The 15,320-nt window shown below is 45.1% G+C and overlaps 2 protein-coding genes and 1 pseudogene across 2 annotated transcripts; 1 reads left to right on the forward strand and 2 right to left on the reverse strand.

Moving 5' to 3' along the window:
* The first annotated feature begins 1,932 nt into the window (after nt 1-1,932).
* LOC109780413 (uncharacterized) lies at nt 1,933-2,843 on the forward strand. Its single transcript, XM_020338997.4, has one exon. It carries the CDS (start codon nt 2,054-2,056, stop codon nt 2,699-2,701), a length of 648 nt encoding a protein of 215 aa, XP_020194586.1. The 5' UTR covers nt 1,933-2,053; the 3' UTR covers nt 2,702-2,843.
* Nucleotides 2,844-3,213: 370 nt separating this feature from the next.
* LOC109780414 (disease resistance protein RGA2-like) lies at nt 3,214-8,023 on the reverse strand (annotated as a pseudogene).
* Nucleotides 8,024-8,218: 195 nt separating this feature from the next.
* Nucleotides 8,219-12,482, reverse strand: LOC109780412 (N-carbamoylputrescine amidase). Its single transcript, XM_020338996.4, has 10 exons — nt 12,208-12,482; nt 11,952-12,121; nt 10,141-10,189; nt 9,862-9,953; nt 9,604-9,755; nt 9,473-9,519; nt 9,314-9,347; nt 9,009-9,175; nt 8,764-8,860; nt 8,219-8,670 (listed from the first exon to the last, which is right to left on the reverse strand). The coding sequence occupies exons 2-10, from the start codon at nt 12,038-12,040 to the stop codon at nt 8,492-8,494; spliced, it is 906 nt and encodes a 301-aa protein (XP_020194585.1). The 5' UTR covers nt 12,041-12,121; nt 12,208-12,482; the 3' UTR covers nt 8,219-8,491.
* Between the last annotated feature and the right edge of the window lie 2,838 nt (nt 12,483-15,320).

Raw genomic sequence — 15,320 nt, forward strand, 5'->3', positions numbered from 1 at the left:
GGAGAAAGTTAAAAAAATTATTGTGAGAAAGGTTTGTACAAAAGGAATATCATTTGTGTAACACTAACAAATAAATGAGAAAATTATAAACGAAAATACGTCACGGAAGTTCAACATGAAAATAGCAGGAAGTTCAACTACTACACTTAATGAATTTCGGATGAAAAACTTTTAAAACCGTCGCAATTATGAAAAAATGATTAACACGGGAAAGTTGCGTCTTTACAACAGCTTTCGACCGGTATATCACTTGCTCAATTCCGGTGAGTGTTCTTGTGAGAGGATGGAGAGCTACGAGCAAAAAAACACGTGAAAAAACAGAGTGAAGTTCAAGTAGACATGCCGCGAAGTTCAACTTCTTCACGCGGTGCATTTTCGAAGAATCTGTTTCGCGATAAAGGCAGAACGAATGATCTCACCGTTTTTGAAATTACTTGAAAAGTGGTAGGAATCAGAGTACACCATCAACATGAAAAAGTGTCGTATTTTCCATAGATTTTCAGCGGTATATTACTTGGCCCATTCCGATAAAGTTTGTAGAAATTACGGTGAAAATACGTTTTTAGCCATTTTCAAAATTCACTTAAAATTGTAAGGAATTGGGAGAAACAATATATTCCAAAAAGTTTCGCATTTCCTCAAGCTTTCCAACGCCATATCATTTGCTGCATTCGGACATACGGTTAAAAAATTAGCTCGAAAATACAAACTCTGTGGAACTTGTATCGTTTACTAAATTACTTTTAAACCTTTCAAAATTAGAAAAAACTTTTAAAATGAAAAAGTAGCGCATTTTCATAAGCTTTCCAACGCCATATCGTTTGCCTCAATTGGATTAGCCGTTTAGAAATGGCATCAAAAATACGAACTCTGCTGTTTGGTTTGCGAAATTCTACGATTTTCCAAATTACTCTTTATTCATAGGGAATTAGAGAAAACTTTCAACATGTGGAAGGAGTGGTTTTACAGTAGCTTTCCAATGCCATATTATTTGCCTCATTCCGATAAATTGTTTAGAAATGCGATCGAAAATACGATTCACGTTTTTTGTATGAAGAATAAACGGTTTTCAAAACTGCTCTTAAACCGCTTAAATTTTGCCAAAATTTTAACTTGGGTCATGATACCGGTGTCCATGGCTTTCCAACGGTATATTGCAAGCCACATTTGTACAATGTTGACGGAAGTTCAACCTAGCACTGAGAGAAGTTCAGGTCGAACAACTCAGACAATAAAATTGCAAAAAACGCAATTTCATCACAACCCGAGAGCAAAATCCGCCAACGAGCGAGATTCCTATTAAAAACGGGTATTTAGTTGCTAAAAACGTTTTTAGATTACACTAACATCATATAGAACACAACTAACCAGAATAATTCGCGCGGGGAGACACGGTTGCGAAGATAGCCCGAAGGTCGGGTTCGTACAGAGGGAAGTTCAAGCGCGTTATTCAGGCAGTTGAGGTTGTGATCAGAATATTATTCTGATCCCGTGATCAAAATATTATTGTGATATATATGAGCATGGAGGGTATAAGCACTCTGGTCAAAAGCAACGTAGCTACTCTACACCAGATGTTGCTTGCGCCGCTAAAAACGAGGGGCCGCCGGTATCATGCCCATACCTACACTTACGTGATGCGGCTACAGATCAATCATCTACGAATGCTGCACGATTCTGCAGCCGAAATACATGCAAATGGGAGCCGTTGAGAATGAGACCACACCGACCGATCGATCGGGAACCCATGATGCAGGGGCCGCAGAGCAAGCAGCAAAGCAGTATCTGTTTCTCGCGGCCCAAAACCGTACGTAGCCGAAGGCGATAGCATTATCATGACGGGCACGGAGCCGCCCGCCACCGCCCTCCCCTCCCCTCCCCTCCACTCTGCAGCTGGCCACGAGTCCCGACCCCCATATCTTCCCGCCCCCTATAATTTACCCACGGACGGGCGGACCCCGTCGACCGCGCCAACAGGCAACGGAGTTAGAGAAGAGAGTTTGAGTTCCAGTGTTCCACCTCACCTCACCACCACGTACGCGCGAGCGCGCGCATGGCCGCGACGGCATGCGCCTACGGCTACGACGGCGGCCTGGTGCCGCCGCCGCCGCCGCCGGCGCAGGCGATGGACGCGTTCGACGACAGCGCCCGAGGCCGCCGCCACTGTCCCATCATCCACGACCACTATTCCATCATCAACGGCCTCGTCATGCCTCCACCTCCTCCTCCTCCGCCGCCGCCGCCGCTACCACCTTTCCATCTCCCTTCGGGCGCCAGCTCCAAGGCGGCAGCGTCTCGCCACCCCGGCCTCTGCACCGAGGGCCTCGGCTCGGAGAGCTCCGAGAGCTCGGGCGACCTCGACCTCGGCGACATCGTGGCCGACGACGACATTGAAGACTGCAAGAGGCGGCAGCAGGACGACCAGGAGGAGACGCTGATGCCGGCGAGGAAAAGGGTGTTCCCCCCGCCCATATCGGTCATCGGCGCCGCCGGGAAGCCGTGGCAGTACCTGAGGGCGCAGCGCGGGGGCGGCCGGCTGGTGCTGCGGGAGGTGAGGATACCGTCGCGGGAGCTGCTCCACGCCTGCCGGGAGGACGGCCGCCTCAAGCTCCACTTTGCCCACCCGGAGCCGGAGGAACATCACCATCTTGCTGATGATGATGAGGAGGAGGAATGCAACAACCAGCAGACTGCAATATAACAGTCAAAAGAGAAGAACCAACACAACAGGGATTTAGTTTCTTGGTTTAATAAGTTTTGAGTTATTATCGACAAAGAGTCCTAAGAGTGTCCTTCCAAAGAGATGTAAATATCGCAACAAAATTGGTCAGTTTTTGCATCCATCGTCGATCTACTGCTACTTCCTCTTCTGTCTGTCCAAGAAGAAGCAGATGCACGGGTCAAGGATTCAGTTACAAGAATCAGCAAGAGAAAGACGCATTTGTCCTCGACATAGTCGCAATGATGCTCCCCAGCTAAGGATGAGCGTGTGTACAGGCTGCAAAGCACTCTAGGCTCACAAGAACCCTGCATCGACTTGGTTTTTGGTGATGAAAAAGGAGCACCCGGCATGTGACAGTTGGTTGATAGGTCTGCATCACAGCCAAAGCAAATGGTATCTTGGGGGGTCAAAGATGCTGATTCCGCCAATTATGATCCACTACTTCATTGTCAGTAACTAAAATCAGTAACTGTATGAGTATAATCAAAATGTTTCAACAATTATAATTATTATCCTTCATGTTCAAACATTTTTGTTTCTGGTCACATCGTTACATGCTATATTGGTGGAAAACCACCAAGCTGCAAACACAGAGATACCTCAACATTTGGTGCAGCAGATGTATTATTCCTGGACCCTCTGTTTTCCCGGTATTGTGGACCTCATGTCCTTCTCATAGAAGTGGGACCTAGGATGATGACGTCAGTAGCACTTTGTATAGATCAGGACGCATGTCCCTGAATATACCCCAACAGCACGCTGTATATATCAGGAATTGATCTCGTCCAAGTCGAACTCTGCTGCAACCACCTCCTCGTCTTTGTCATTTGAAAGCTTGACGATTTCTTCAGTTGGCCCTGCATATGCACATACATATCAATCATGCTTCTATTGTTGCACCTTCCTCTGTAATTTAAGACTACACACTGAAGCTGGATTACCTGCGATGAACGAATTCTCGTAGAACTAAATAGTGTTGTTGCCATGCTCAGTCTCTCAACAGTTTCCCTTCCTATCCGGTTAGAAGCAACAAGGAAAACCTGTTGGGCATACTTAAAGGTCACTCACAAAACTGTTGAGCCAACTGGTAGAACCATTTAGAAATGGAATAAATATTACAGAATACTATGACACAACTAAAAGTACCTAATTAGCGCCATCCAGGTTCATATCGTGGGGTTCAGAACCAATAGCGGTGGGATAGGACAATATCTCTGCCCCCTGTAGAACATAGTCCTTGCAGTATCTGGAAACCAAATTCCTGCCAAGGCATGGATGACAAGGTCAGTCTTTGGCTCTTTGCCCCTTTCTTCATGAAACCGCAACACCGCATTCATCCTACGCTGCTGCAGAAGTAGAAGCAAAGAATAAGCTCCAGGTATTCACAAATCATTCAATCAAGTACACATAAGGAAGCACAAAAGAGTATAGATAACAGAAGAGAGCAAACGCACCTCAGTTGAGACTTGAGAGTCAGCAGGAGGGCATTAACCTCTTTAAAAACGTCTGGTTCATCCTGCCAGACTCAGTTTCTGCTGCTGGAATGTCCTTATGTGGAATAGAGGAAATCAAGTGGAAATACTCCCCACCTTGTCTGCAATGTCTTTGCAAGTTGGGGCAACCAACTATCTTCAAGGATTTGAGTGCTGGGAGCCGTTGGAGGAGGTCCTGCGGGAATTTTTCTATCCCTGTACACCTCTCAATTGTCACCTGCTCAAGAGAGGTGAGGCCATTGGGCAAAGTTTTCAAGCCATTGCAGCCCTGAATCCGGAGCACCCTCAGCTTGGATACATTTGAAGGCAGCGCCATCAAACATGTGCATTCTCCTATCACTAGTTCATCAAGGGATGCAGCCACCTCAGGAATATACCGTAAGCTGCCACAGTTGTAAATGCTTAACATCTCCAGCTGGGGCAACGGAAGGATTTTATCAGACGGCGAGCCCTTCCCCTTGAGCTTAACGCAGGAGCTAATGCGCAGAAAACGGAGACGAGTCAGGTTTTGGAGCTCCTCCATTGGCCAATGGACAAGTTCGTCGCACCCAGAAATGCACAGTTCTTCAACAAAACCAAAGCACTCCCGGAGCCTCAGCAGGTGCGATTTTGACAAAGTGGATGCCGTTTCAAAGCAATTGGGACCAGATAGCCACATACTCCGAAGGGTTTCCAAGGGCCTATGGCTTTGCTGGTCCTCTGGAGGCAGCATCATATCACCCAGTGAGCTAACACTCAATTTCACGAGGGATAGCCAAGAGCCCAAAGGCATGCTTGCAGAACGAATGAATTCTCCACCAAACTCAAGCTCAGAGAGCGTTGTCAGATGAGCGATTGAGCTGATTGGAAGACTGTAACTTTCCATTATCCGCAGCTTCTCTAGAACTGGGCTGCTCGGAACACTTGCAACCTTCGGACAGGCATACATACTTAGCTCTTCGAGCAGAGGAAACATCACCAAGCTATGAGGTTCCCCTGCAGTACTGTTTTCTGTCCATCTCTCCAACTCTGGTAAGTTTTCTAAGACCATTCTTTTTAGTTTTGGGAAGATCTGATGAGACGCATTGCATCCTTCAACCTCCACATCAGTGTCCTTGCATATTATGGTCAGGCTATCCATGTAGCCTAAGGACAAATACTCGAGGGAGACCAACAGCGGAGCCGATGGGAGATGTTTGCATTTTGGGCAGTTGAAGATTATGAGTTTTCTTAGGCACTGGCACATCTGAGAGTGCATCATCCATGACGAGAATTTAGTGCCACCATAACCATGTATCTCCAATACCTTGATCTCACTATGAGGTGCAAGAGCCTCCAATACTTCTTCCATGTTACCAACATCATCTTGAGGCCCATGATATTTTCGACGACCCCAGCATAGCGACAGTTCACTTAGATTCTTTTTCTGATAGAGCTTGGCTTCTTTTGCATCCACCACACTCTCTACTTTTATCAAATTGTATAGTTCCAACCGGTGGCTAAGGTATTTTAGATCTTTGAGTTGATCAATTCCACAACCATCTCCAGTGTCCACAACAAACGATGTTAGCGTGTGCAGGTTGCTTAGTTGACTAATCTTTGGGGGCATCCGCTCCAGTTTATCACACTCAAAGAGATAGAGATGGTGGAGGTTTTTCATGGTTCTGATGCCTTCAGGTAAATATCGGAGCTTGTGGCAATGATTGAGTCTCAGCGACTGCAAGTTGTACAACATGCATACCGAATCTGGCAATGTAACAATTTCAGAATGAGAAAGGTCAAGATATCGCAAATGCTTTGTATTTATGGGTTGTCGGATATGAAGGCCACGGCAACATAATGCTCTTAATGATGTCAGCCTTAACTTGCTAAGATCCTTCTGTGATGATGACGGTGCTAACAAAGTTCGGAGAGATTCCTTACTTTTCAGTAATCCATGGCATTGTTCCAATTCATCTGATGATATTTTCATGTGAAAGACATCTTTTACAGATGCTTTCTGCTGAATCAACTCTTGTATAGTTGCACATTCATCCGTAACATCTTTTGCTAGGTCATGCATTAAATCATGCATCCCACATCCAACCAAACCATGCCTTGAAGCTGGGTCATCAAATGGTTTCACTTCCACATCCTGAAGAAAGGATCTCCAAACCAACTCGTTGAAAACAAATTCGCCTTTCTGCTCCAAATCCATCATTCCTGCCTCTTTTTGAATAAACCCATTAGCCATCCACAGTTGGATCAACATGCTTTTTTCCATCTCACTGTTCTTGGAGAAGACCGCGCAGAAGGCAAAGCACTGCTTCATTTCAGAAGATAAGTGCCGATAGCTTAATTTTAGTATGGATATGATTTCTTGTTTGCCTGTAACACTATCCCCAATACTGCTTTCTGCAATGGCCTCCCATTCCCAGGCTCGTCTTTCTGAACTCATCAAACCCCCCACTGCACTCAGAGCAAGAGGGTGCCCCTTGCATTTGCTGACAATACGCTTGCCGATCGACATCAATTCTGCCTGCTCACGCACATTTTCCTTGAAAGCTTTCCTTGAGAACAGTTTCCACGAGTGCTCTTCACTCAGATGTGCCAGCTCATGGGTTTGAAGCGTGCCCATTATAGACGCTGCTCGTGGGCTCCGAGTCGTCGCTTCCAGAACCGCCGACGGAGCACAACACTGATTTCAGGGTATCCTCCCACTTTTGCTGTACTTCATTCCAAACATCGTCAAGAACAAGCAGAAACCTTTTCCAGCCAATGACCTCCTGAAGTCTCCCTCGCAGCAGCTCGATTGTGTCCGGAATGTCGCATCTCCCTCTCGTAGCCAACTCAATGATGGACTTCACAAGGGCAGCGGTTTCGAAGCTGTCCGACGCACAGTGCCACATGAGTAACTGAAAATGCTGCTGGACCTTGGGGTCGTTGTACACCATCTTGGCAAGCGTGGTCTTGCCCAAACCGCCCATCCCAAAGATGGGCAGGACCTGCACTTTCTGATGATCTTGCTGGCCGAGCAACAAGTTGACCACCGCCTCCCTGTCGGCATCTCTGCCAAAGATCTGCGCGGTGTCGTCCAGCGCCGAGTGCGTCTGCCGGCAAAGAACGACACGCGGCGCCTCCGCGTGGTTCTCCAGGCCGAAAGCGCTCATCTCCGCGACAAGCAGATTGATCTTGTTGAGGACACTGTTCAGCCTCCAGCTCATTGTGAGACGGAACAGAAGCGGGGTGAAATAGCCGAGCACCTTGCGGGCGGTCGACTCGCGGACCTGGGCTTCACGGCGCAGCGCCTCGTGGTGGAAGTCGTCGAGGACGTCGTCGGCCTGGTAGGCGACGGTCCTGAGGTCCTTGATCCACCTCCGGACGGCCGGGTTGAGCTCGCTCTTGAGCTCCGCGTCGGCCAGCTTGCACTGGACGGCCAGCAGCTGGCGCTCCAGCTTGCGGCGGTCGCCGTCGACGCCCCACATGCCGGCCACGCCCTGGACGAGCGCGTCGGCCGCCTTGCCGGCCGTGATGCGTACCACCGGCAGAAGCAGAGCTTCCGCCATGCTAGCTCGTACTATGCTCAGGTCTTTCTTGCGGTTGTGCGTGGGTGCGGAAGAATTGTCAAGCACAAGGCAAGAGATGAAGCAGTTAGGTGGGGAGGAGGCCGAGGGGAATTGGGGATGAGATTTCAGAGAAAGTGTGCAAGTGGAACACACTGCCCGTGGGCCCGTCGTACGTGGGGTCGACCGCGTCCCGTTCATCGTCCGTCAGCATTCAGCAAGGAGGACTGGCTCTGCATTGGGGACGTGACAGATTTCGCCCCAGCCCCACCACTGCGACAGGCGTTTTTTCCTATATTCGCCCAACTGGCCTTTTTTAATAGATTATTAAAAAAATCAAAATACTTACTAAGTGCACCCAAAAAAAAGGTTCATCCAAATGGACTTACTAAGTACAGGCTGCAAAGCACTCTAGGCTCACAAGAACCCTGCATCGACTTGGTTTGATGATGAAAAAGGAGCACAACACATGTGACACTTGGTTGATAGGTCTGCATTACACAGTTGGTTGAGCAACTGTGAAGCAGCGATGCATCATTTTCATATTGCTTTCATTTCAAATATTCTGGTTCCGGTCACATCATCATCACATGACGGTATTTTTATTCATGTTATGTATCGGTCGAAAATCACCAAGCTGGAAACGCAGAGGCCGATCACTATTTATGCAGGGCGAAGCTAGACAAGAAGATCGATCTACCGTTTGGTGTTCTCCCGGTATTGCGGACCTCGTGTCCTCTTCAAAAAAGTGGAACCTAGGATGATGATGATGTCTTGCCATCCAACGTCAGCAGCACTCTGTATAGATCAGGACGCCTGTCCCTGAATATCCCCCAGCCGTGTCTGGTGGATTTGATCTCGTCCAAGTCGAACTCTGCCACCAGCACCTCCTCATCTTTGTCGTTTGCGAGCTTCACGATTTCTCCAGTTGGCCCTACACGAACACAGGCGTACATAATGATCATACCAGTCATGCTTTTATTGTTGCACCTTCCTCTGTAAAATACACACACAAGCTGTGAATTACCTGCGATGAACGAATTCCCGTAGAACTTTATGGTGCTGTTCCCATGCTCAGTCTCAACGGTTTCCTTCCCTATCCGGTTAGAAGCAACCAGAGGAACCTGTTGGGCACATTAAGGTGAATCACGAAACCGTGAGAACTCTTGAACCAACTGGTACAAACATTTAGAAATAGAAGAAATGTCTTTTAGACTCGTGAAAGAAGATACGGGTCCATTTAAGGACATTAAACAGAACAGCTAACAGTACCAAGTTAGCGCCGGCGTGGCCTTGCATGACACGCTTCCAGTGTTCGCGGGAGTCCAGGTTCATATCCTGGGGTTCAGAACCAATAGCAGTGGGATAGAACAATATTTCTGCCCCCTGTAGCACCATAGCCCTTGCGGTCTCTGGGAACCACTGATCCCAGCAAATTCCTACCAAGGCATGGATGACAGGGTCAGTAATGATAGGCAAAGCTGCAAATTTACTAATCGGTCACGCTGATCATTAACAGAGCTACTGTGACAAAATTACATAAATAAATGGTATCGGTGCAAATAAAATTAACTTACCAACACCAATTGTTGCATACTTGGTTTTGAAAGCCTGCATCAACAAAAGGTGGTCTTACTAAGAAAGTTCCTAACAATAACAATGATAGCCACAGCTACAATATGTAGATCTTGTTTAACCAAAAGTGGTATCTTATACAGATACTGAATAATGTTTACCTTGAATCCAGTGTCACCCGGGTTGAAATAAAATTTCTCTTGATAACCTGACAAAAGAAAGCGCTTATCTAGATCAGATAGTGCACTTAGAATTTATACTGTATTAGGCGAACACTACTGTAAAGTCATACCTGGTCCATCTGGAATGTGTGATTTGCGGTATAGACCAAGATCGGTGCCATCAGCATCAATAATGGCCACGGAATTATAATGAGCATTGCCCGCTTCTTCAAAGAAACTTACAGGTATTACAACATCCAACTCCTTTGCAAGTTTTTGCATTCTATGGACAATGAAAAACGAAGTGTATGTATAAATATTGCAGACACTTGACTGAAAATATCACTAGCCAGCAGTCCACATGCTTCAAGCACAACAAGCTACCCTACCTCATTATAGTCGGGTTCTCTTTATAAGGCTTGGCACGCCCAAAGAAATCCATCCTTTGAGCTTGACAGAAATAGTGCCCCTCAAATAGCTCCTACAGAATTTAACAAATGTAAGTGGAGAATTAAATATGTCTTATTGTCCTCGTTTTGCTGTGAAACTAAAGGCGGAATATACATCCGAATTCATATGTCTGCCATGCCTGCCTCGAAAGAAATATTGCAAGCGTAAATTTTGTCACTCATCAATGAACATCACATTTATTTATCATATGGGTTTACCTGAATGAGGATGATGTTCGCGCCTTTCTTATGAGCTTCTCTAATCAACCTGAAATACAAATGATTAGCAATTCAGGTTCTTTTGTATTCCCCGTGACAGATACGAGTGACAACTAAAAAAACCATAGGAAATAGCTTCCTTTCTTGTCACTGTGAATAATAGTTGGAGACCACAAAACTCTTAGTTTCTAGCAGTACCACAAGTCAGAAGCACATTCCAGATCTTCCATGTGCATGTAACTATGGAAAAGTGTAATTTTGACAAGAGAAGTGATGCACTACAATCTTTACAACATGATTTTGCTACACGCCTACAATGAATGAAAAAGCATATGGCAGCTTCATAAAGTGGCTCTACACATATAAAAAAGATGACTAAGCGCAATTATCCAATGCTGATTAGCCTCTTCACAAACAAATTGTACACAAAATGCCATACGTGTAGCACTAACAAACAGTCCTTAGAAAAGGTGAACTACGAACCATGGACTCTGGTTCTGCACTGTTACTTTTCATGCAAAGATGCTCGCTAGCAAAGAGAAATGGTGGCAAGAGAATTAATCCTGACATTAAGGGTGAATACTTATCAAAATAATCATCACTACAGAGCTAGAACAAAATATCCCCAGAGTCAATGATGAAAACAGTTAACACATGTAAAACAAAACAGTTAACATACGGCAACAGAAAGTGTGACTCATTTAGACATTAGGCCAGTCACGGTTAAAAACAAATAAATATGTAGATCACCAAGTTTTTTTTTTCTTTGGAATGACAAGGTTGTTGTGGAGAAGTGAAGTCCTCACTCCCAGTTGACTCATTTGGTTTGTCTATCCAAAATATGTGGACGAAAATGGTTTAAAATACATGTTTTGAAATGGAGAAAGAACAATAACTGCTGATATGGGTGAGGCACACCAACTGGATGTCCTCTGTGATGGTTACTGTACAGAGCCACTAAACAGGCTACCTAGTGCAAATGGATGGCGCTCTCATTTTTATCATGGAATACACAAGATCCCATGTGTAATAGTACAAAGCTTATGACACAGTACCTCGTATTTGCGGTTAGAACAGGCTATTAATAAAGCAGGAGCAACTGATTGCCATTGGTTGGTTTTCTTAATTTTCGTTCGGTGGAATTTGTATCAGGTGATATTCTGTTATCGGCATCAGTTTTTCGAAACGGCAAAAAGAAGCATATTCTCATTGTATAGTGTATACCCTAGTCAGACAGAAGCGCACAATCAGTAGATAAAGGCACTTGTTGAGATCAGATCAAGTGGAAGGTATAAAGTATGGGAACAGCTTGTGGAATATGAGAAACACTAATTTTTTGGTATAAAAGGTCATTGGGTCGAGTAAAAAGCAAGTTGTGCTCAGAACATTGTAATTATTCCCTTAAAACGTAATTCAGATCTGGTGTGCAATTACAAAGCAATTGAGATCCAAGAGATTATGTAGCTTCAGTGTCTAACTCAGAGCTAGGAGATTAGTTGGAAATGAAATTAACACAAGCGCAGCCCAAAACCTAACACAGCTAGCCCATGGTAAAATCCAAGCCTGACGCAAGGAATTGGAGTACTTCATCTCAGTCATACTTAGCAAAATCAAAATCCAATCACCGAAATCCTACAAACCACAATACTGCTCTTTTATAGCAACAGATAATAAAAATACTACATGTTGCTTAAACCGTAAGATTCACCGGCTGCGGTCAGATAAAATAGTTGGAGGTTTGGTTTCTTGGGTTGGGTAGGTTACTAGTACTACAGACGGGGAGAGACACCGGGACCTGGGCGAATCCATACCTCTCGGCGGCGGCGACGTTGTCGGCCACCGTGTCGGTGCAGGCGAACTGCACGGCGGCGACGGCCACTTTCCTCCCAGCGCCGGCCATCTCCCACCTCTCTCCTCCTCACCTACCCCTTCCTCGGCCCGCGCTGTTCCGCTTTGGCTGCGGCCTGCTGCTTTCCTCTGACTGCGAAGAGATGTCAAAGATTTTAGGCGCTGAAAAAAAAGGTAGCCGCCGCGGGGCCCACATGGCATGGAGGGGGGCGACGTTACCGGCGGAGAACGGTGCGGCGGCCGGCGGGAGGTGGGGTTCCTGGCGAGCGGGGAAGGCGAGCCCTAGGCGGATCCCGGCGGCGCGAGGCAGCGGGGAAGCAAGCTGTCCCGGCGGCGGTGCAGTGACGTGGCGGCAGTGTGCAGATGGGGAGGGGAAGGGAGGACGCCCTTTGGGGAAAACCGCTTTCCTTCGCTTTATACGGTAACTTACGAGCTGCTTTTCCTTTGTTGGTGTGGTACAAATAGGCGGGCAGCCGTGGACCGGTTTCAGTTCGGGCCATGGTTCAACGCCGGCGTCCTGGTCCTCGTCGTCGGCAGCAAGAAGGCCGACGACGGCAAAGCGGGCGGCTACTGCCAGACAAAACAGCCGACGATCTTTGGCGTCTTCTCCAACGGAAAAATACTCAAATTTCCCTCTTTATTTGTCCATCCCAGACACGTCAGGAGGGAGGACGCCATTTTAACATGATACCCAAGGCCAAGGGGCACCTCGCTCTATGTATCCGTCCTTTTTATTTATTTCATTCAAACTCCCAAACTGAAAATCCAACGGGCATTCAACCAAAATAATGCTAAACTTCAAAGTTCAGCGCATACTACTATACATTCCACTAGAAGTACGCTCAAACATTGGCACTTGAATAAACATTAAACTAAAACGTAGTTCATCGGCACTCGCATTCAACAAAAACGAGAAAAAAGGTTACCCACAGTTCAAATGGAGGGCGAAGTGGGAAAGATGGCCGCCGCCATTAGAGGAGGGGGGGGGGGGGGGGGGGGTCGAAGAATACCTAATATTGTAGTAGTCGGAGGCGGGGTATCATCCATACTACACCACAACACTGATGTAAGGACACAAAAACTGCCGGGAGAAGGCTCTTTAAAGGGCAGATAAACTGCCGGGACTGTGGTTCTCCCGGCAGATAGAACTGCCACGAGAACAGCTGCCGGGGATTACTTGTCCCGGCAGATAAACTTCTCCCGGCGGTTTTTCTGCCCTGGCCCATGCATTTGCCGCAGTCAATTTTCTCCCGGCAGATTGGTCAGGGCAAGTGAAACTACAATTACCGGCAGTCCAACTACCTGCACAAGCACATTTACCCGTCAGATATTACGCCAGCAAATTGATTTGGCTAGAAAAAAAAAATCTAGGCATCCGTATTATGTAATATCCATCCATTATATGTCTAGGCAATCTGGACATATCACACAATTTATACATGCATTCAATCAAAGTAACACGCAGGCTTCATCAAAATCTTAAACTTCATTCAATAAACAAAACGACCATTATATAACGAGGTTGTGCCACAAAAGGAGTACATATATGTTTGCCACAACCAAAATAAAGTAGTGCCACAAGAGATGTACATATGTTTCTAGATGTGTGCCACACAACCAAAATGAGCAGAGCAAGTCTTTGGGTTCACAAACAATACATATGACATTATCACTCCAACTTAATTGTAGGTCTTCCAAATCTCCAGCAGCTTGAAGATCCTCCAAACCTTAGTGAACTTGTGTACCTTTGGGAAACCTGCAAAAAATCAGAAGATGTTACATACAAAAGATGCACTCAGAACTTAAGGAAGAAGTTACAACAATCACATGCGACAGATGCATATGTTCTGAAATATAGAGCAACCAGTAACATTTCTAGAGTAATCTCTACTATAGTAGAGAACAAGTCCATTTTTTATCATCTTAACATGTAACAAGCTTATCTTACTTCTCATCAAAATATAGTGTGCAAAGTCTGTACAAATATTAACAGGAAGATGTTACAACAATCACATACAACAACCGCATGGCCACATACAACAGCTGAATATGTTCTGAAGCATAGAGCAACTAGTAACATCTCTACTTTAGTAGAGAACATGTCCTTTTCTTATCATATTGACAGTAGCAAATTTATATTACCTCTCATCCAAATATAGTGTGCAAAGTCTGTACAAATATTAACAGTAGACGGAAGTTACATTACCTTGTCAGAGTTATTCGTAAACGAGATGGCTGTAAGGTTGGTGTTATTATCGCCAAAGCATTATAATCCACCTCCATCTGCAAAAATAAAACAATGGCAAGTAGCTTGAATTATATTCCTTGGTAGAATATACCAATAAGTACATATTATTACATGCTTGTGTAGCTATGACTATTTTTTAAGTGGTTGTTGTAGTGTTCTCTTTTATCAGGTTTAGTAGAAGTTCATTTAGAGTGTAATAGAAGAAATGAATAGCTTTAATTCAAAACCATTGAGTAATAATATACACTAACAATATAAGGTGTACTACTCCAAGCAGGATACAGTTTAACTACAATGTCAACACTGAGAGGCTTTTGATAGTTATGTTTAAATTTTAGGGACAAGATTGTTTGTTACAATTTCTAGGCAGAACCACCATAAGCCCTAGAGCTCCAGCCCTTTCCCAAAGCTTCTATCACTCCATGATTCTATCCTTCAGTGAAGAAATGTGAGTGCTAATTAAGCAGCAATGATGGGGAAAAAATCGGAATTTTAGTGCTGATTTCTAACACTACCTGCATGTAACAAGTACTGCCACACAACCCAGGTGCCAAAGTCAGAGCAACAAAGGTCAGTGGGGAAAACCAAGAGCATGCAGTTTACTGAAACAGTAAGGAGTTTTAACCCACACTGGAACAAATATAAATGAAATCCTAATAGAGTAAAAAAAATCCTACACCCGAAGAATTAACAAATTCCAGCGCAATTTATCATCAATTCATCAAACCAATCCACTGTCACTGCTTGCACAGCCATTGTATCCAAACAGGCCCTACATTCAGTGCTACCACTTCTGTATGGTTCCGAGCTTAAAAATAAGTTCTAGCTGGAGGAATGTATATAGAATAGAATCACTGAACTAATAGTGTTCTTTTCATATGCAAAATTACAAGGAGTAATTACTGGAGTTTTCATCAACTCATAACTTTGATAATCAACCAATAGAAAAATTAAGGCATGGGAAATCAGAAAACATAATCAAAATAGCTGATGAAAAATTCCAATCCTCAAGATTTTGTTAGGAGAAGAACTTTGCATAAGTTTCAAGATTCTAAATTGTTCATATTTGGGCGGTGATCTTGCT

The sequence above is a fragment of the Aegilops tauschii genome, chromosome 5, assembly GCF_002575655.3.
Source record: "Aegilops tauschii subsp. strangulata cultivar AL8/78 chromosome 5, Aet v6.0, whole genome shotgun sequence".
In the NCBI taxonomy this organism is placed as follows: Eukaryota; Viridiplantae; Streptophyta; class Magnoliopsida; order Poales; family Poaceae; genus Aegilops; species Aegilops tauschii.